The following is a 14,041-nucleotide window of genomic DNA, read 5'->3' as shown; positions in this document are numbered from 1 at the left end:
GCTGCAGAAGGACCCTGACTCGAGCTTTCATACTAGACCACAATACTCACAGTGGTCTAGTATGTCTTAAGAGTTGCACTAAAGTTATCCTATATGTCTTTAATCAGATAATGCAAGACAGGGTAAAAAAAAAAAAAAAAAAAAAAAAAAAAACAAAAAAAAAAGCAAAAAAAAAAAAAAAACCAAAACCAAAAACAGAAGAAGAGCAAGCTTTCCAGAAATATTGCAAATACTGTGTTTTCTTGGATTCTGATGGTGGACTGGAACTGTTTGTTCCAGATGAAGAGCCAAGACCTTCACTACTTAAAGGCTGTAAAGGAGTCCTCTTACTGTAATGTCTGTTAGCCTGGCTCCATGGTCACAACACCTAGGTGAAAGAAAGCAGAAATACCCATCTCTTCTACAAACAGGAAATTGACTCATGGATTATTCCACTGGCACATTTCGCCTTGGTKGGCAGCTACTCCAAGGAATTCACTGGGAGGCGACAGGTGCCAAAGTAGGGTGTGCACAGCTCCCTGGGAACTAAAACATACCCATCAAATCCAYTACACTTCTTCTCAAGGATGAACAGATGTAAATGACTGGTTTACAGGGGGTTTGGCTGTTCACTACTCACAGCTATGACCTATTCAAATTTCTTGCCTAACAACACWCAGGTGATGGCTGCAGAACACCTGCCTATACTGGCTCCAGTGGGTTTTAAGCCTGGCATAATTGGTTTGAAGTAATGGGAAACCTCTCCAAAGCCTGGGTTATGCCCCGTGACACGTGTTTTGTTGTGAATTCAAACACGGCCCTGATTAGTTTCAACTGGACACAGTTCAACAAAGTAGAAAGGAAATTTAAGCTTTTCTCTTGATGTAAAGGGCACTAGGAACAGAGCTAACCCAAAGGGAAAATCCTTGSGACCTGTTTGAAGACAGCATCAACAATAATGCTCTTGTTGCAATAAGAGAGGGAGCATATTTGCATGATAGATGTCCAGAATATTCTAGTARCATAATTGCTCTTCATTCTTTGTGAGTTGCAGAGGGTGTAACAATAGGTAATTAGCATTATCCTCCACACCAAGCAAATGTAARTAATCCCATGGAAGCTTACTAACGACCCAGGAAAAGCAGGGCAATACTACGTCACTGCTGTGTCACACATTACTCCCTTGAATGTGGTACAATAACAAGATAACACCCAGAAGGGGCTGCTTTCCTGGACATCATCTCAGAACACAAAAAATATTTCAAACTAGTGACAAAACCAGATACCTCCCTACTTAATAGATATTCAACTGTGTAACAACTCTAATACAGGTGAAAAAAATCACAGATTATAACACTCCAGAATTCTGGAGCCGAGTTAAACTTACCCTGCATGTCCTTTCTAAATAACAAGTGCGAGTCCTTCATCTGGAATCTCCTATCATTTGTTGACAGTACCCAGAGCAAACTGGATGCTGACCAGGGAATTTGAGAGCAAAATATCAGTCAGCACATTAAAAGTGGCCTTGGAAAAGTGTGGTCACGGATGAGGTATTTGTAGAGGTGTCAGCATAAAGCATACATAAAGTACACAAAGCAAAGAGAGGACCTTTGTCCAAATTAGAGCACGGTAAAAGCTTTAACAAATGTAAATCAGGAACGACGCAGTCTCTATCAGAAAAATGACAGCTTTGAAATGGTAAGAAATGGCACTGCTAATGAAGATAATAAACAGACCTATGACAAGTAATGTAGGCTTGTCCTCCTACAATTCAACATCTGTATCAATGATCAAAAAGCCCTGCTCAGCTCCACAAATCCAAATTGACAAACGACTCCTTTACAACATCCCCACGAGCCAAGGCTTCAATATACATGAACATCAATGCTCTTAACATTTCTCAATGTATGAAACTAATCCTGAGCACCTTAAAACAGTTTAGAATTAAATCTGAATTGCCCACTGCAATCCAGTTCACCTGGAAACGGCAGGGCAGAAAATTTATTTTATATGTATGCTCTAATAAATATTTTGCCCAATGAACATGATGAAAACATTGCTGGCTACAGCACAACACCTGAACAGAAAATCTAAAAGCAAACAATGGTAAATGCTAGATTTTCAGCCCAGTGAACAACCAGAAAGGAATGCTGTTACTGAACTTCTATTGTCAGGTGTCAAGAGGAGAATCCAACTGTAAATGCCAGAAACAGTCTCTGAAAAAGTATTGAAAGATAAAGGATAATATTAAAAATATTGCAAAACACAGTWGATGTACTCATGAGGGATAAACACCTCAAGTACATGAGCATATGAATACAATTATGATTTTATTTTTTGCATGTACGTACACATGCAGCTATACAGTTGTGGCAAAACTGTGCCTGTGTAGCCACAACATCTAATAACACCCTGTGTTARAACTATTACTTCAAGCTTATTCACTTTTTCTAGCTTTTACCCTCTATATCTCAGGCAATACTTTCTAGCAATTAAGGAGGGGTTTGTCAAATTTTTAAGCAGGCATAGCCACAGGGCAGAATTCAGAAGGACTGATGTTGATAATTTGAGAATAAACTTTGATGTTCTCTTCTCAAAAAAATAATTATGGTATTCCTGAACTGTAAGATCATTTATAACCAACAAACTATAAACTATAGAGCCTACTAAAAGAACCACTTATGCTTTCTCTTCGTCCAGGATCAAAAACTTAGCCTTTCCACCTGTTTCACCAAAGCTTAAAATCAGGGAAGTAAAACCTGCATCATGCATCTGGTAAGAAATTTACTTAGCAACTGACCTGCCAACTCTACTGAGAGTAGTAAGTTACCTTAAGTTAATGTTAATATTTGAAGTTTCTTTCCCATACTGTTTTGATTAAGAATTTCCTTTATTTTAATGAGAAACTCTACACATCAAAAGAAACTGTACTGCTACTGCTGATTTTAGGTGGACTTTGTATAATTTTTAATTAATTGCRTAAGATATGCAATTGTATCATTTTRTAAGACTAAAACATGCAATTTTATGTGGTAAATTTATAGATTATATTTCAGATGCAGCAATTTAAAGTTCGCATTCCCAAAAATCAAAAATATCTCCTTTTATTCAGTGCTTTATAGTTTTCCAGCTTTACCTCTTCTGTTAAGCACGTGGACTTCCTCAAGATAATAGATAATACTACTAAATGATAGAAAATAATACTATTATAATAACTACATGTTAAAGAATATACCATCTTCAAAGAAATCTGCCTACTGTGACTTTAAATACCACCTTGCACAGATTTCTTTGTGCTGTTTAAACACCAAGCAGTCAGGATGTATTGGTCCACATCACTGGGTGTGTCAAAAACTGAGACTGGATAAAAAAAAAAAAATAAGTTTGTGAGCTTTTTCTCAGGACCACAGGAAAACCCAGGCTGCAAGGGACCTCAACCTCGTGCTCAAATCAGGGTCAGCTCTTAGCTCAGACCAGGTTTCTAAGGCTTGATGCATTTGTGTCTTGAGAGCTCCCCAGGATGGAAACTGCAKTCTCTCTTGGTAACCCACTTCCCAACTGACCTTGTGGAGAGAGTTTTCCTTATACCCCATCTGAACCTTTTTTGTTTTAATTTATGTCTCGTGTCCTCCTGCCATACAGCACTGTTGAGCCTGGCCCCATCTCCCTCATTTTCCTCTAGATTGCAGAGGGCTGCTATCACATYATCCCAGAGYCTTCTCCAGACTGAACACACTCTGTTCCTTCAACAAACTCTCAGTGTCAAAGGTTTAAAAAGCTTCATTTTCAGTAATGTTAATGCAAATTCAAGCATTTATTACAGAAATGATAACCCTTAAGACAACAGTCTAAACTAAATTAAACAAGGGGACATGATTTGTGTGGCACYGATGTCTCTGAATCCTAGTGGAAATTAATGCAATCAGAACCTCRTGGAATCAAACCCTATTTGTACACCAGGAAAAACTATTTGCTGTGCTTACTAGGAATGTTTTATCAATATAGTRTGTGAAATGCTTGAATAGGCAAACTGAATTAGCAGCAGCTGTGTACCTGCTGAAAAGTTACTTGCTGCCCYTCATTAATGCTTCAGGTATACTGTAAAATAAAACTTGGAATACACTGCAGACCTCAAGGAAAGAAGTAAATGAGTAACCCTGCTGGAATGGTATTATGACATTAGTTTGCAAAACCAGTAATAAACTGGGGGCCAAGATGCACAGAAAACCAGATGGGTACGACTTCTTCATAATTTTAAAGATAGTTTCAATTGTCCTYATGTTAACTTTTGGATCCCCTGATGTACACACCAAAGCACATCAGGCCTTTCCATCAGCATAACATTGGATTTTTCTCTGCAACTACATATGGTAAAAATTGACCTTCTGCAACAGGTGCTCTATATTATGAGGTTATGTTACTTATCCCTTTAATGTATAAAGCCATAAAGTAATGAAGCTGTTTCCAAGGCAAATGGGATCACCCGCTCACTTCATCCTATGTCAGAATCGGAGGCATCAAGATGCAAGCCTGGAAGTGACTACAAACATATTAGTGTCACATACTACTTTGATTTATGCTCAACTACCACCTCAAGTCAGACTTTCAAGGCAAAGACGGAGCATTTAGTCTCTCCACTACAGCCATTGCTGCAGCTAGATGGCCACAATTCGTTATCAAAAGCTGCAATCCGTACTGAATACCTTGAACTCATAGAGCCTTCTGGTGAACTTRTTCAGCAGTGTGAAGAAAATGATGTGTCACTTGTGCCTATATGGTGGCATGAACGTGCCAGTCCTCACATCTGTAGCCTAAGAAGGCTGATTGTGCAAATTTTACASAGAGAATGTACGCCTCAGTTCCTTCATTCTGACACTGAAGGTCTTGCCCTCAAACTTACTGGTAATTTTCAGCATTACACATTCAGCTATGATTAGTCATTTTAAAAAATGGCATTTCACAAGGAAGCAATGAAAACAATGTCTAYTTTAATTCTTTAGCATGCCCACATCACCTAGTTTGTTTTAAAATGCCTGAACAAATGCAGAGCACCTGAGTGTTTACACAGCTAATGAAGTGATTTACCTCCTTTCCTAACATTATCTTCCAAGGAATTAATTAATGACTAAAGAAACCCACCTTAATTATTTTCATCTATCAAATTAAATCAAGGATACAGCCTATAGACTATATTAGCAAGATACTAGCTATGTTAAAGCTACCTAATGACTTTGCAATCTTCTCTTTTACCTATGGCTTTGCAGCATATTTCAATGCTGCATGGGAAATTTCATTTTCATGGGAAAATTTCAATTTTCATGGGAAAAAAAATCAGCATATCCATTGGCTCACACAGGAGTGCTAGGCCTGTCAGTAACAATCAGTGCATTAGGTGGACAAGGCAGAGACTGCAGAAACCAGAGGCGTACTTCATTTCTTATACATAATGTTGCTTTAAACAGGACAGAAAGGGAAGGTTGTGGTTGAGCTAGAAATAGTTCAAAGAAAAATGGGAGTTCTGACTGAACACAGGGACAAGGAAGAAAAATAATGCTGTGGCTTACTGAAACATTCACAAATATATCAGGTTTTATGCAAGTATGGTGATAAATCATAATTTTCTGTATCTTTGATTAATGCTGTACAAACACAGAGTGACAGCCAAAACCCTGGAGAGCTGACAGTCTAAACAGATGAGGCAAATAAAGGGTAAAGGGCTCAGACAGTTCTCACTTGCTCAAGGCCACATCACTTTCAAGTGGCAAGAGTGTCCTTTTACTGCTGTACCTATTGCTTCCTTCCATGTCTTCTACAGTAAAAAGACAAAGCAAAGATCGGTTTTGGGCAGGTGAGAAGAACCCAGTGAGATGCGGGTGCTGCTTTGAGCAGACAGGTTGGTCAGTCTGTGGTTTCCCTGTTACTTGGGGGTTTTTTGTAAGGCCATGCCAGAACATTCCTGACCCTGGAAACGGGATCCACGCCCTCTTTCCTAGACACAACAGGTACCTCCGAAGTGATATAAGACACAACAGTCTGCCCCTTCCTTGAGATGCATCATTCTGTCTCTGAGCATTGGGACTGGGGGAGCTCTTGGATGTTCCCCCTGAGCAGTGCAGACCCGTTTTCTGCCATGCCGAATCTGCCACTCTCCAGCTGCAGAGAGGGCAAACAGGGCTATGAGAGCATCCCAAGGCTCCTCCAGAGGCTCATCCATCCCAGTCCTGCCACCATGAGTAGCAACTGCACCACTCCAAGAGCCACACAGGGGACAGCATTGTTGGATGGGAGGAACACTTGCCATCAGCAGCAGAGAGGAACTGGGGAGACATCTGCCAGTCACACACCTGTTGTGTCCATATACCATCTGCAGAAGTGACCCCAGGAAAGCAAATAACTCACCCACATTTCTCCTCAGCTGTTAACTTTGGCATCAACCTGCAGCTGTGCAGTTCACAGACCTTCCTCAAAACCCAAGAATTACTGCAGCTGTTACACAGGGTGTAAAATGGCTGTGATGTTCCCCTGGTCTAATTAAAAAGCACCCGTGCTAACCCCATGCCCTTTGCCTTGACAAGGAAGACTTTTTAATCCCGAGATCAGCCTCACTAAGCAGAAGAACATAAACATGACATTTATAAAAGGACAGGGTCCACAGATGCTGACATGCCACATTAGAGCTAGCTACCAACTACTCCTCTTCCATTATTTAAAGTTATTTCTGAAATGACTCAAAACCTCTAAGCACATGTTACTGGGTTTTCCCCATAGTCTATTTTAGTACGGGGCAGACATAAGAGCTTTAACAAACTCATAGGCATAAAAAGGCTTGATGTCTGCCAGAAGACCATAATCTTTGAAGGTTTTTGGTTTGTTGGTTTTCTGTTTGGTTTTTCTTCTTAATCATTGAGAGTCCCATAAACAAGCAAATCTCCCCAAAGGAAATCATACATCTTCTCTTCCCAGTTCTCCATCCCCCCTCATTATTTCTTTTCCACAGAATTACTTCTTTACTACACATGCTGTCTGCAATGAAAGAGCCAGTTAAGAGGTAAAATCACACATCCTGCCTCTGAATCTCAAACAAATCTGTCGGGGATAGAAGTCCCCTTCGCAAAGCACAAATAAATCGGGGCACTAAAATCTGTAAACACAAATCGGCGAGCTACCGATCTGGCAAGGACAAGCCCCTCTGCTGCTCCGCATCGCCGGAAGGATGGACGAGTGGATTTCGGCGGAGGAAACCCGCTCCGCTTACCTTGATCATGCTGGCAGGCGTGGGGGATGTTCCAGCCGGGCTCTCGGCGGGATGGAGCCGGCGGATCGCCGAGCCCCGGGGGCGGATACAGCGGCGGCGGCGCTGCGCGGGGTCGGGGCCGGCCGGAGCGCCCGCTGCTGCCGCCGGGGCTGGGGCTGCTGCTGCTGCTGCTCTGAATGCCGCGTCCGAAGCTGCTGCTGCCGCCGCTGCCGGGCTCCGATTGCATCAGCGGGCGAGGGCGGCGCGCACGTCGGGCGCTCGGGGAGCTCGGCGAGGGGCTGGGGGCCGCCCCGCCCCGCTGCTCCCGGCGGCACCGACACTTCCCCCGCCCGCCGAGCCCTCGGGAAGCACCGGGCCGAGACCCCGCCCGCACCTTTCTCRCCACAGGGTCACCCCGGCCCTAAAATGGCCCCGCATCGTGCGCGGCGCCGACCGAACGGAGACAATTGAGTGCTTGTGCTGTAATTCAAACAGGGCGACACGTTCTCAGCCCTCTCTCCCTYAGCAAGCAGTAACCAATTCATCGTTTTCTGAGTCATTTCCTCTTGTCTCGCGTCCGACTCGGCTGACACACCAACACCTCAGTTATCGCTCCCATCGCCAGCTCTTCCCTGTTTCCCCCCGCCACCGCTCCGGGCACGGCCGGTCTTTAGTGTCCCAGCACAGCCCGGGGATACAGGGGGGCCAACACGACCCATTTTAGCTGGAATTCGTGGGGCTGCCATATGTTTACCGGCTGACCCGTGCCCCCAGTCCATTCTGAAGGTCTGGTAGGTACCTGCACAGCTCTGCACACCACTGCTGGCCATCASTCTTGCCCTGCCTCCGAGTTCTGGTACCTGGCAGGCAGCTGACCAACACCTGAAGACAAAAGAATAGACATAGCTGCCTGTCCACTATGCTGCTTCTGCCCGTGCTGCTGCCAGTGAAACGAATAAGAAAAAACACGAATTTTTAAGAGAAAATGCAAATGTCATGTTCACAAAGTGCTTACTTTCATCAGAAGTGATGTTACATTTTCTTCCTTTACTAATGTTTTTGTAAAGGTTTTCCTCTTYTGATATCCTTTAGAGTCGATGTAGGAAGTTGTTTCATCTCAGTGCGGCTGTCAGAAGTGCCAAGTTGTGCTTTGCACAAAGTACATGAATTATTCTCTCTTGTACACTGCCAGAAATAGATTACGTAAGTAGATTTTTGTTCCTGCTGCTCTTCAGCCAGGTAAAAAAGTGCCATTTAATGGATTTACAAGTACTTTGGATTCCAAAGGAACACAGGTGAGCAACGGTACCCAAGATGCAAATTCACATGAACAGTGATGTTTTACCAGCTATTTAGGAAAGGAAAAAGATGGAGCAAAAAACAGGAGGCAGAGAAAGCAGTGAAGAAACTTCAGGCAGAGACAACTCATCATCAGGGCACTACTCTCAGTGCTCATGAGAGCAATCCAATCCATTCACAAGAGTTATCTTCAGGTTACAGCCACAACATAGGAACAACCAGGCTGGGTCAGGSCAAGGGTCCATTTAATTCAGTATCCTGTCACTGACAGTACACAATAATAATGCCTATWGAAGAGTTTCAAGGAGAGAATAAGCATAGAGAGGCACTTTGCTCCATATACTGTTTCTACACTTATCCTCAAAGGGTTTGTACCACATCAGCTTCCTGAAAGGCAAATTCTCTAGGCTTAACAGTTCCTTGTGGATTTTTGTTCTATTAATTTATTCCTGGAACCTACATAAAATTGGATATCTATCRGATCTTGTGCTTGTTAGTTCCACAGTTTAGCTCTGCTCTGTGGAAAAACTCCTAATTTTACTTTATTCTGAACGAGCCATTTGAAAATTTCACATCATTCTCCATTTTTCTAATGCTGTGAGACTGCAAACMCAAATAAGGTGCATTTCACCCCCTACACATCACTTGTGATTATATAGACAATTGTCAAATCCTCTGTCAGCCATCTCCTTTCTCCAGATAAGGAGTTCTAATTTTTTTTTTGTTCGTTATAAAACAGTTCAATAACCTTGATCATCCTTGATTTCAGATGGGGATGTGAACTACACAAAACTCTCAAAAAGCAAGTCTTCATACTTAATTTGTCTTCTTCCCCCTCCTCTGTTTCTTTTCATTACAGGTCTGTTTCTATTTTGACTGTTCATGAGCACTAAAGTGAACAGATCTATTAATGTACAACTTAWTTCTAATTAATTCTAAGATTTCTCTGCTGAAAGGCAACACTTCATTCATAGCCCATCCATTTATATACATCTAGGGKTTTTTTTAGCTATGTGCATAATTTTATACTCACAGACATTATTATTATTTTTACAACTGTATGTTCAGTTTCACAAGGTCCTACTGCAGATAGCCCTAGTTTGGCTGAATTGTTTAACACCCTTACCCTGTAGGCTTTAAATCTCATCAGCAAACTTTGTCCTTTCTCTGTTTCCCTCAATTTCCCATTTTCTCAATTACAGACTCTCTTCTGTTGCTTATCTCTTACTCARTTAAAGAGAGCAACCATAAAAGCACCTTTCTTTTCTATGAGCCTTTGCTAAGAGACTTTGTCAAATGTTTTGAAAATCCAATTAGATTGTATCAATTAGACTTCTTCCTTTGAAGAAATTTCTAGATAGGCAGATCAGTATTTCCTTTCAGAAAAATCATACTGAATCTACCTCTATGGCATATTTATCCATAAATCTTTTTGTATTTTTCATTACAGGCTGTACATTTTCTCCAGACTCACTTCAGTATCCTGAATCCTTAAAAAACAAACAAACAAACAAACAAAAAAAACTATTTGAGTACCATTTTACTGTTTCCAGAGCTCAGTTTACCAGTCTGAACAATCAGCCTTTTAATAAGTTCACTGCAACATGCCCCACCATAGAGATGCATTTCAAATTATCCTTAAACTGCTGCCAGCTACTGAGGGACAGAGTAGATCCATGACCTGGGCAAAACTAAGAAATAGAAGGAAGAAAGGGAAAGAARAAATATTATCTGAACTACAGAGGATTTGTGCAAAGCCAAACTACCAAGTTATCTAGAATATGTAATWAAAAGAGATCTTTATATAGATCTTTTGCTTTCATTCAGGGCCAAGCTGACCCTAAACTTGCAAATAAAACTCAGAAAAAAAAAAGGAGACCAAAATTCAGAGAAGCTGCAGAACTTAYTTTAAAAGTTGCATCTTGCTGCAACATCCCAAAACCTGAAGTTGCTGTTAGTAAATGTGCCATAAAGATTTATTTTTGGAGGGGTAATTGCCTTACAAAAAACTGTAACTAGACTGAACTCCAGAAGTAACAAGGCAAAGGACATTAGACCTTTACTTCTTAGTGATTCACTCAGTTGCTTTGAACCATCAGTAAGAAATTTTCTACAGTCTGAATATTTCATTTTCATAAAACATTATTCATTTCAACACTAGTTTTTCCATTAACAGCAAGAATTCTGTGAACAGTTGACAGCACTGTTAAACTTTAGAAGTTTTAATGAGTAAATTTTTCACACATATGAGGGAATAAGGCAATTTATATGCTCTGAGTCCAAAGTGTTTCAACAAGTTCTAGGGATTCACAAGGCAAAGAGTTTGAGTAATGCACATTTTCCAAACCAGAGCTGAATAAACTCACCTTTAAATCACTGAAATATGAGGAACTACAATGATGAAAATAAAAATGATCTATGATATAAAGACAAATGGAAAATGTCAAAAGAGGAAGCTTGCAATTCCATAATTCTATAAGAATAAAGAGCAGAAGCCCTTCTTTATATACTTTCCAAGGTTTCCTCTACAACTCTGGCTGTGTCCTCTGAAGAGGGATAGGRAGAGGATGGGTAGAAACCAGGTCTTCCATCTAAGAGAAAGTTAGGATTCTGAGATTTTTTTTTTTCTTCTAAAATGGCACAAAAACTCTCTGTAGAAAAATGTGGAGAAACCAAATTTGATTAAATCAGAAGGTATCATTTAGACAAAGTCTGTGCTTCAGTTTGTTCCTGATCTCTTAAAACTTTCAGAGCTCTTTGTAATATAAGCCCTTTTGAAATGTGTTCCAAAGCTATTTGAAAAAAATAATTGTATCTCTTCCAGGAATACCAGATTATGTTTTGATCTTTCTGAAATACTTCAGCTTTTTTACTAAAACTCWATCTTGCATAGTTTCTATGATTGCATGTAAGTACATTGGCAAAATATTTAAAATCAGGAAACGTCGACTTTCATCTACAATATTCTTCAGGGAAAACCTGTGGCTGATTTCAGCCACAAAACTAAAACTTGTAAGAACAATTAAGAAGGCAGTTGCAGGACATGATTTCCATATAGCTGCCATGCAGAACTGGGAACATAATTGAGGAAAGCTTTTGAAGTGTGGGAAAGAAAAACCTCTGATGAAGAAGCGGGTTGGTGCTGTAGAAATTTCCTAATGGAAAATAAAAATTATTACATAATTATTATATGTGTATTACATAATTATATGTATATACATGTTTAGATACGTTTAAGGTGGGATGATTTTTTAAAAATGTTCTTATTTTGGGGGAAGGAGTGGTCCTTTAGAGACTGGTCCTTTGAGACTACAGCATAATGGGAGAACCTGATGGTTGCAATTACTAGTCTTCCTTTTGGAAAAGGAAGTTAAGATTGCTTGCAGAATTAGAAGGATGAAAGCACCGCGGCCTTTCTGCTTGTGGAAAGACTCGAGTGGGAGGCAAGGTTTCAGGGGATGTGATTTTCAGATCTTTTTGCGGCAGCGGCGTCTCCCAAGTGCTCATTCCCTCACGTCCATCCTCTCGCCGCTTTTCCACCTCCTTGGTCGTGCSAGCTCCGCTGTGTGCGGGCTCTGTGTAAAACCCATTAGCAGAGTGATCTGGGTGTAAAAAGCCCACATAAAAAGCCCGGGAGTAGGAAGCGATTGTTGGAGATGCTGAAGGGCGGAAAGCGCCTCAGCTGGCGCCCTCACAGAGAGCACGGGCTGCACAATTACCCTCACAGAAAGAAACATTAAAAACCGTGAGTCGGGAGAGGAGATAAAAGGGAAWGCAGCCACACAACATCTGACAACCAGGGAAATGCTTAGAAAAAGGCTGAAAGGAAAAGGCCTGCATGCGTRAGGGTAATTGGAACCAAATAAACACATCTCGCCCCTTTCGTTCCCACCCTCTGAGGGAAACAGCACTTTACGCATTCCTCCTAAACAAGCACTTTGTGAATGTGTCACTTATTTCTGCCCGGAGAGGCAAGAAAAACATCGCGCTCCGGGAATTAACCAAGAACGGAGTTTGTTTTCAACACTTCTTCCAGCCTTTTTGTTTTCCAGCTACTCACCTCAGCTCCTCCCGGGGTCTTCCAGAAGGTTCTGCGTGGCTGCACCTGCCTCACCTCAGCGCTTGCGGGCTCATAGCTCTGCGGGATCGGGATTGGGATTGGGATTGGGATCGGGATTGAGATTGGGATTGCCTTCCTGCCGCTCCCATCTCCACCGGGACTAAGCCTTCCAAAGGCTTTTAAAGGGGGTGAGGTGCTCCGGAGCCGGGAGTGGAGGAGGCATAGAGTGGGGAGCCACTGGATCTATTTGAGGCTTTAGCACCTTTTGATGAAATACTGAGGTTTCATCAAAATCAAAGCGCTCCTTCATCTTTTAAAGGGAGCACCAGGATTTCTTGCTAGCCCATTTTCCCCATTCAAGGCTACTTCCAAAGTTGCTTCTTTTCCCCATTCCAAAGTCGCTTCTTTTCCCCACTCAGGCCTGGGAGAAAAGCAAGAGAGGGAAAACACCCAATGTTTTGTGCTGTTGAGGGTTTTTGTTTTGAGGTGAGAAGCAAGTGGAGGATAATTCTCCACACAAGTTCATAGAACTGTTTAGGTGGGGAAAAAACCTTCAGGATCATTGAGTCCAGCCATTACCTAGCACTTCCAAGCTCACCATTAAACCATGTATCTGAGAGCCACATCCATGCTTGCTTTAAATATCTCCAGGGATGGTGACTCCACCATCTCCCTGGGCAGCCCATTCCAATGTTGAATCAGTATTTCTGTGAACAAATTCCACCTAATGTCCAAYCTAACCTGCTCTGGTGTGGYTTGAGGCCATTTCCTCTTGTCTTATTGCTGGTTGCCAGGGAGCAGAGTCTCTCACCCGTCTGGCTACATCCTCCTGTCAGGGCATTGTAGGGAGTGATATAAAGTCTKCCYTGAGYCTCCTTTTCTCCAGGTTAAACACCCTCAGCTCCTTCCTCATAGGACTTGTKCTCCAGACCCTTCACCAGCTTTGTTACCCTTCTGTGGATCACAAAGTTTGACAGTTAATGATAAAAGCCACTCAGCTGGACCATTTGGATTCACTGCAGAATTGCTTGGTTTCATTATAAAAACAAAATCAATATTTAAAGACTGACCTAAAGTGTGTGTGGGTTTAGTGGTGTAAAACATCTGGGTCCGAAAAAGCCTTTTATTTCAAAGCAGTAGAATTACATTGTAGAAATCAATGTGAAATCGTGATTTCTCTGATGTTACTGGAAGAGCTTTGGAGTGCCTGGAGAAAAGAAGGCAGGAAGGCAGCTGGGCTGTGCCAAAGTGAAAAGCCTGCTTTCCCAACTTCCCAAGTACAACCCAGCTGCTTCAAATCCTGCCAGCCCAGAGAGGGGCTGACGTGCAGCATTTCAGCTCTGACGGTGCTCTATAAAAAGCTCAACATCCTCTTTGTGCTCTAAAGCCACGTTGCGGTTCCCCAGTCTAAATTAAATCAAGCCTAAAAAGACTTCAGAAAGAAGTGCACCAAAAGAAAAAAAAACAAA

The 14,041-nt window shown here is 41.8% G+C and overlaps 1 protein-coding gene across 1 annotated transcript in view; it reads right to left on the bottom strand.

The window, feature by feature from the left end:
• The window catches only part of BCAT1 (branched chain amino acid transaminase 1), a 55,931-nt gene extending 48,579 nt beyond the window's left edge, over positions 1-7,352 (bottom strand). The window contains exon 1 of the mRNA XM_057369513.1: positions 7,235-7,352. Coding sequence (XP_057225496.1) covers positions 7,235-7,243 — 9 coding nt within the window. The 5' untranslated portion in view covers positions 7,244-7,352. The remainder of the gene's footprint in view (positions 1-7,234) is intronic.
• Between the last annotated feature and the right edge of the window lie 6,689 nt (positions 7,353-14,041).

Source organism: Malurus melanocephalus, unplaced genomic scaffold (assembly GCF_030028575.1).
Source record: "Malurus melanocephalus ecotype Western Australia unplaced genomic scaffold, MMel_1.1 scaffold_112, whole genome shotgun sequence".
NCBI classification, from domain to species: Eukaryota; Metazoa; Chordata; class Aves; order Passeriformes; family Maluridae; genus Malurus; species Malurus melanocephalus.
Note: the sequence above shows the minus strand (reverse complement) of the source record. Positions and strands in the feature narration are given on the sequence as shown.